Here is an 8,612-nt window from a genome sequence, read left to right on the forward strand (position 1 = left end):
TCCCAACCAAATACACATGCATTAGTGTTTGGAAAACTGGATATGATTCCTGTAGCGTGCATGAACCCTTCTCCGGTCTACGGGGTCTTTTCTGACCCCAAATAACGTTTGCTCAAATAAAAAACATTTTTCCCTTTGTCCAAATGGCATGAGACTTTGTACGGTGGTCAACACTCTCTAGATCTACGAATAAAAAAATAAATTGGATTGAAATCTGTTTTCATGTTCGTGTGACAAAAAAGTCACACTCAGAAACAGAAACAACACGCATACAGAAATGAAGTGGCACACTTCCAACAATGCATAAAACATCCACAATGCAAAATGATCATGCTCACACACACACACACACACACACACACACACACACACACACACACACACACACACACACACACACACACACACACACACACACACACACACACACACACACACAGGAATACATTTGTTATTGCAGTTCAGTTCATTGCATTTTGATGTTCGTGTTGTGTATTTTTTACTCAATGTGTAATATAACTGTTCATTTCTGTTACAGTTAGTAACTGAAGTGAAGATTACATTTGTAGAATTATAAGAAAATCAGATGTTTGAAATAAATGATGAACTCTAAAAACTTTTCTCTTGTTCAGGTTTTGATTGTAATGATAAAGTAACATCATTGAAAATAAGATTTTTCCAGTACAAAAAAATGAAAAAATTAATTTTATTTGTTATAAATGTGATTTCATAACATTTAGATATGAATCCAACTGAAAAATACTAAGATGTCTTTCAGTCAAATAGTGGAGCTCTGCAGACATATTTTTTTTATTTTAAAACTGTATTTTCCAAAAGATGGGCAAAAGTCTTACACTAAACCATGTCAAATTATCCATGTTATCCCCACGAATGAAAGTTAGAAATTTGTGTCTTTTATAAAGTGAATTTTACAAAAAAAAAACGGATTTTGTGTGAAAATCCATTAAAAAAATATATATTTAAAAATGTATTTATATAAATTAAAAAATTATTATAAATACTCCAAAAACTGCACAGATGTGGAGTAAAAACATTAATAAAAAAAATAAAATAAAATTGTTTTGTTACAAAATGACATTTTGTTGCCTGGGGTTTGTGGAGAGCCCAAAGACACGGAGTGTAATTCCCAAACGAAGGGTTAAAAGGGTCTAAATAATGTTCCTATCTCATCTCTCCCCATACAAGCAAACACAGGTGAGTTTACAGTCTTTTTTATTACGGATGACTGTGGATTAAGGTCCAAAAATGACCTAATCTAACATTTAAATCTGCCAATAAATCACTGTGTGGTCTTTGTGCAGTGTTTCTGACAGCAGCGTGATTCATGTCGTTAGAAATAACACTGCCCCCTATGGCACCAATCTAATTAGCCAGTGCAGTTCAATACTATGATTGCAGAAATTAATGTGTTGCGTGATTGTGTGTGTGTGTGTGTGTGTGTGTATTTCACTGTGTGCTTGGACGAGGTAGAGACACAGGGTCAGTTGAAGAGCAGACTGCTAAATATAGTCTGTGTGTTACTGTAAGGGCCAAACTCTCACAAACTACAAGCTTGCTCTGACCATGCCTTGTAATTGAGGGAGAAAATAAAGAATGAAATTACATGTTTATTTTTGAAAACAATTTTAATCTTCTCTCCCCTCATTTTGGAAAAAAGCAACACCCACAAGGACACTCAAAACCAAGATGGGCTGTCGGAAGGCTGTTCCAACTGTTTATTCTCTTGATGGATGTCTGTAGGCCAGAGAAAAGACTCATAACAGCTGACAATGTCTGTGTAAGCGTGTGCTCGCAAACTGGGTAATATGGGGGGTTTTCAGGTCATACAGGTAAATAAAGAAAACAAAAGGATCACCTTTAGATATTGCTCTAAACATTAAAGCATCGTTGACATGCATGCATTTGATAAATGACGTTTGTCCGCAGAGGTTGCGCAACACTATAGACATAATTCATCCTTTTAAATTGTTGTTTTTAAAGAGTTTTTCTTTCACAAATTGCATAAAATCATGGTGTAGAGATTATCTGAAAGATTGTTTTAGCCTTTAACTTGACCGTACTTATACTTTCTGATTTGCTTCTCTAAGAATAAAAGGTCAAATTGGGTTATATGTAGAACTCTAGGGTGCTTTATTCAATTTTGAAGAACCCTTTATGCCAAAAAAAAAAGTCTTAAATTATTGCATAATACTTGCATGTTTGATGGGTTATTAAATTTTTTATACACTCTAAAAAATGCTGGTTTAAAAATAACCCAAGTTGGGTTGAAAATGGACTAACCCAGCAATTGGGTTGTTTTAACCCAGTGGTTGGGTTGTTTTAACCTATAGCAGTTGAGTTGTTTTAACCCAGCGGTTGGGTTTAATGCTTGCTTAAAACAACCCAATTGCTTGGGTTATTTTTAACCCAGCATTTTTTAGACTGTAGTGGTTTAAATATGTTTATGAGCTGTTTAATTCATTAAATAAATGAATTAAAACTAAATGCATAAAATGATCCCATGATAAAGATTCTATATTTGAAGCGTCTGATGGAACCCTTTAATGTTCCATATAGAATATTATTAATTATATTTAGTCAAAGTTGTAAAAGACTTAAACCACCACCAACACTGTATGATTCACTTAATTTGATTGACATTGTCATTTATTTTTATCACATTATTTGAAATGTATCAGTAGCATTTTTATGAGCAGATTAATGAATAGTTATTAAATATAAAATAATGATATGCTTAACATGTGAAAACATTTCTTGCATGAAACTGCCTATAACTTGGTAGCACGAAGTGTGATATACATGTAGTCAAATAATAAATATGTTTGTAAACTGACATTCTATAAGCCTGTATGTTTGTGGGGAAATTCTTATTTATAATGGGTTCAATACTGATTTTTTCTAAAAACGTGTTTTTTTTTATAATATATAACATATTGATAATAACTTTTTTTTTATTATAAGCAGCGATGAGGTCCTTTACTTTTACTAAAAGAATGTTACTTTTCTCTCTGTTCAACATGTTAGACACTTGCCTTTACAATATGGTAATATAGACTCAAGCACACATTGCAACATCTGCATATAAAGTAATATTGACAAATGTTGCTTCTCTTTCAAAATTTAAAAGGCTTTGCTAAATATTTAAAAATGTATGTTGTCAAAGCATATTAAGTTTATACACACACAACATATAGGCCTATAATGTGTGTGTGTGTATAATAGATATATAGATATAAAGATAAGTAATGACAACATCTATTTACATTACTTTTACTCTTCAAAATAAGTTAAACTTATAGACTTTAAATGATTAAATGTATTTTTTTACAGTATTCCAGAAATTAGTGAACACAGTTTTGATGGAAAACCAACATGCAAAACCACTGATAAAGAAAAAAAAAACGTGTGCAATTTGTTGCTGTAGCCTACTGTACATCCTTGTACTATTCCCAGTTAAATGTGTGAATGTGAACATACATTTTAAACAAAACACAAAGGATTTTGTAAATTCAGGATATGTAAATCAATAATAATGTGATGAGTAATTACAGTATCTAGTCTACTGAATGTTCGCTGTTGCTATGGTTACCTCTTTATGGTTCGTGAGTAGCGAGCATAGGCTATAGCGCGATTTAACTCTTGCGTTTAAAAGTTAAAAAAGAAAACTCTTTTAAAAAGTAGGCACAGGGGTGGTAAAAGTACTCAAAAGTTATACTCGAGTAAAAGTATATATACCTAAATTAAAAATGACTCCAGTAAAAGTAGAAAGTCCTCCATTTAAACATCACTTGAGTAAAAGTACAAAAGTATCCAATTTAAAACGTACTCAAGTACCGAAAGTAAAAAGTAAATATTCAAATGAACTGTAAATATCAATAATTAAGCAGATCAATTGTTTTGGGAGTGATATGCAATGCTTTAATTGAACAAATTATAAGATTAGATACTGCAATTAAGAATTTGTTAGATTTGCAATCATAAGAGACAATGAAGCAACTTAACACAGTATGGGGTTGAACTTAAAATAGACATGCTCCATAACATTAGCTGCATCAAACAGAAGATGTGCAAGATACTATTAACTAATTTAAAATTAATTCAAAAGCCATAAACACAATGACATATTACTTAACAATTAGTTAATAGTCATGTGCCTCAACAAGTGAAGTCATGACATAATGAAACCTTTGCAGATCGTTATCTAATGATTAATTAAAGCAGACAACTGGAAGTTGAAATACATGGCTTTGACCCATTGTGATAATTAACAGATTAATTTACACTTATTAGTTAATATATGATGTTATTAGGGAATTAATACATTGTCATATTTAATTAATAGAAATGCATGTATTACTTAACCTATTAATCATATATAATGTTCATTAGTTGCTGATGCAGTAATCATTAATATATGATTTAGTTCTTCATGAGTCATACATTAACTCTTGATTATCTGTGCATTAGTTAAGCATGAATTAATGCATATTAGTGCACACGTATTGTAAAGTGTTACCAATGCTTTCATTGTGTGCAGCGAAATAAAAAAGTTTGGGAAACACTGAGCTAACGTTAGTGTGGCAAACCTAGTCAGCTTTTCCTAGTCTAGCCCCGACTGGATCATCCATGACCGATCGACAGCATGCAGGGAGAACCAGCTTACTAGCTTGATTCTCTCCTGCACCCACGTTTTTTTTTGGTTTGGAAAGCAAGTGTAATAAATACTTGGAGCGGGCATGGGGAAATGTATTGGAGTAAAAAGTAAACTTTGTCTTTAATATTGTAGTGGAGTAAGAGTGAAAGTAGATGCAAATAAAACATACTCAAGTAAAGTAGATCCCCGAAAAAAGTACTTAAGTAAAGTAACAAAGTATTTTTACTTCATTACTTACCACCACTGAGTAGGCATATACACATTCAGCATATATATATTTCAAAACAATACACACTTTTGAGGCCCCCCAATTTTTTATTTTAACTCTTTTGGGAGGTTTCATATGGACGGAAGCTTGTTGTGGTAATCGAGACTTTTTATCCCACATTTCTGACATTTTCCCCCTCAGAATTGGGAGTTTATATCTCAGAAATCTCGCTAGAATTGCGAGAAACACTCTAGACCAACGATCTGGGTTGTTTGGACAAACCAACCATTGGGTTTAAATTTGTAATTTAAAAATTTAAACCAATGGTTAAAAATTTAACCAACGTTTAAAAATTTAAAACAACGGTTGGATTTGTCAAACCCCCCATAATTCGCAAAGTGTGTTATCCGCTCTCTCTCTCTCTCTCTCTCTCTCTCTCTCTCTCTCTCTCTCTCTCTCTCTCTCTCTCTCTGTTATTAGGAGGCGGGTCTCCCGGGATCCAGGTCTCCTCATAGAAGAGTCGCTGCGCTCGTGCGGAGTTTATTTCAGTCAGACTCACCGGACCGCGCGCTTCTCCCTCCTGCTTTTGGACTGAACTTCTCAGGACTGTTTCCTCCGGGATGGCCGCGTCGATTCTTGAGGTATGGAATACATAATCTGATCTGAGACCTGCTTATGTTAACAGTATTCTTTTATCGGATTTCTACACATATGTATTTGTGTCAAGGGAACTTATACAGTCGCATAACAAACAAAGTAGTTTGAATTATCACTTTATGGGTGTTTTTTCAGATACGGTTTAAATATAATCTGATTTAGGTTATTCAGTTAAAAGTTATTGGATAGTTTCAAAAAGAAATTAATTGTAGAATGAACCATGCTGTGTTGTTTCAAATATGGGCAAACCCATCCGTTGGATTTAAAAATTTAATTAAAAAAATTTAACTAACTGTTGGGTTTGTCCACATCTGACCCAAACATGGGTTCAAACAACCCATCATTTTTTTTTTTAAACAATGGTTTTGTGTTCACTGAAGAAACTTTTAAAGTTGCTCAACCTTATTCTGTAGTTGTTTTATGTTACAGTGTTTTAAAGAACCCAGAAACCAATACACTGATCTCAATGACCTAGCTTAACTTAAGAACCATTGAGGAACCTTTATTGGGGATCAATATAAGCCAGTCTGTGACCTAGACAGTGAATTATGAAAAAACTCTTGAGACTAGGACCTAAAACTCTTGCGGCGATGGTTTTGGATGAAGGCATCAAATGTAAGCTCCACGCGGTAATGGGGAGCAATTAACCTGGAAACGGGAGCAGAACTTGTGCCAAGATGAACCGCACACACTCAGCGGGAAATATCATCACACACACTGCGCCTTACTCATTAATTTATCATCACTTCCCAACGGAAAATGGGGTAGACCACTGCCACTCCAAATGAAAGCCAAGTCCAACTAGAGTCTGTAACTTTAAGGTGACATAAGTTAGGGTTTGGGGTGATCCTAAAAACGCCAATCAAGTCTTTAGTTTAACATTAGTTTAGTTTAATATTGAATTTAGTGTAAACATGGATCATGCTTAGTGAACGTCTCTGATCTCTAAATCATGTTGATTATTGCCTTTTTCTTGTGTTTATGTTTAAATGCACAGTTGACACAATGATTGACAACATAATTAGAGCATTCGAAACGAAACAATTGTTTATTCTTCTGAACAAAATCGTATTGCGCTTGTTTTTCATGGGCAGGTGATCACTATGGAGATGTAAACATGTTAAACAGGAAACTCCATGTGTGGTGACATTAATTATTGTGTTGTCAGTGGTGGTGCATATTTCTGTCTAGACTAATGGCGCAGGAAGGATGTTTGCGCAACCCTTTTTTATGGATGGCGTAGTTTCTGTTCTGATCAGTGCTCTCGTTCTCTTCTCAGGAGGAAACACGTTATGGATCCAGTCCCTTGGCTATGCTAACCGCAACCTGCAACAAATTCGGGAGCACCAGTCCAGTCCCAGACTCCGCCACGCCTGGTAAAGCGGGAAGCACAGCACCACTTAAGAAAGCCTACAGCATGACGTCTGAACTCAAGAATGGACGAGGCAATGAGGGCGTCGTGGACACTTACAGCGGCTCCTTCAGCTCCGCCGGAGGCTTGCTAACCCCAACCGGTAGCCCTCCACCCGCTCCTGTGGGAGCGTATGGCTCCGACTACATCCCGTTCTCCACCTTCCAGACCTCGAGTGCCTCTCAGGACCCTTCGCTCTTGGGGACCAAAGCCACTGCGGACTGCTTGGCTAGCGTCAACACCTACTTGGACATGACCCACCCCTACGGCTCATGGTACAAGAGCATCCATTCCGGAATCACGGCTGCACCTGCGAACGCCACGTCTTCTTGGTGGGACGTCCACACCAACTCAAACTGGCTTAGCGCTGGCCAACCTCAACCCGACGGCCTCCAAGCGCCCTTGCAACCGGTGGCTTCGCAAGCGTCCCTCAATCCCCAGATGCAAAGCTACACCCCAGATTTTACGCCTCTCAATCCGGCGCCTTACCCGTCCGTAGGTTTGAGCTCGTCCTCACACTTGCTCCAGTCCTCACAACACATGATCCCACAGGACATGTACAAACCCAAGCCTGTTACCACTTCGGGAATCCTGGACAATTCCATGGGGCTCAAACCGACCCGAGGTTCGGGCGGATACACGGGCGGCTCTTCCACCGGAAGGTCCTCATGCGATTGCCCAAATTGCCAAGAGCTTGAAAGATTAGGGGCTTCAGCCGCATCCCTACGCAAGAAACCCGTGCACAGCTGCCACATTCCCGGCTGCGGAAAGGTATACGGCAAGGCCTCGCATCTAAAAGCTCACCTGCGTTGGCACACGGGCGAAAGACCCTTCGTCTGCAACTGGCTGTTCTGCGGGAAGCGCTTCACCCGCTCCGACGAACTGGAGCGCCACGTCCGCACCCACACGCGAGAGAAGAAGTTCACGTGCCTCCTGTGCAATAAGCGCTTCACTCGGAGCGACCACCTCAGCAAACATCAGAAGACGCACACGGAAGCTAGCATGCAAGGGAAGGGACCGGAAGAGGAGGCCGAGCCCAGAGGACCCGAGGAGCCCACAGATTCCAGTAAAGTGGCTCCTGCGGGGGCCGACCCAACCATCGGTGGAGAAGAAAAGAGCAACGGTGTGGACAACAGCAGCGGACTTCTGGAGATTTAACCGCGGGCTGAAGACTCTGACGAGTGGAGCTACTGTTGTGTTGGTGCTAAGCTGCGTAAATAAACCTGTGCAAAAAAAAAAAAAGATATACAGTGGCATGAAAAAGTATTGCAGAATCTGTGAAAATGCACTCAAAAAAAAAGGTTCTATATGGCACCAAAAAAGGTTCTTGGCTTGTAATCTTGGCTACAGCTATCCTGTAGCTCAAACAGTAGAGCATGCGCTAGCAACGCCTATGTCATGGGTTAGATTCCCAAGGAAAGCAAGAATTGACCAAATGTAAAATGTGTACCTTGAATGCAATGTAAGTCGCTTTGGATAAAAGCGTCTGCCAAATGCATAAATGTAAATGTAAATCATAGGGGAACCTTTTTTAGTGCTATATAACACCAATTTTGGTGCTTCAGTGGTTCTTCAGCGATTCTTCAGAGGTGCTATATAGCACCTTAGTCAAAAAAACGGTGAAGAACCGCAAAAGAACCACTGAAGCACCAAAATTGGTG

General features: G+C 37.9%; 1 protein-coding gene across 1 annotated transcript; it reads left to right on the forward strand.

Annotated features, from left to right (window-relative positions):
- Nucleotides 1-5,435: 5,435 nt before the first annotated feature.
- sp7 (Sp7 transcription factor) lies at nucleotides 5,436-8,180 on the forward strand. The gene is made up of 2 exons (XM_079840370.1): nucleotides 5,436-5,524; nucleotides 6,820-8,180. The coding sequence occupies exons 1-2, from the start codon at nucleotides 5,504-5,506 to the stop codon at nucleotides 8,107-8,109; spliced, it is 1,311 nt and encodes a 436-aa protein (XP_079696496.1). The 5' UTR covers nucleotides 5,436-5,503; the 3' UTR covers nucleotides 8,110-8,180.
- The last annotated feature ends 432 nt before the right edge of the window (nucleotides 8,181-8,612 follow it).

This window comes from Gobio gobio, assembly GCF_949357685.1.
Source record: "Gobio gobio genome assembly, chromosome: 17".
Classification (NCBI taxonomy): Eukaryota; Metazoa; Chordata; class Actinopteri; order Cypriniformes; family Gobionidae; genus Gobio; species Gobio gobio.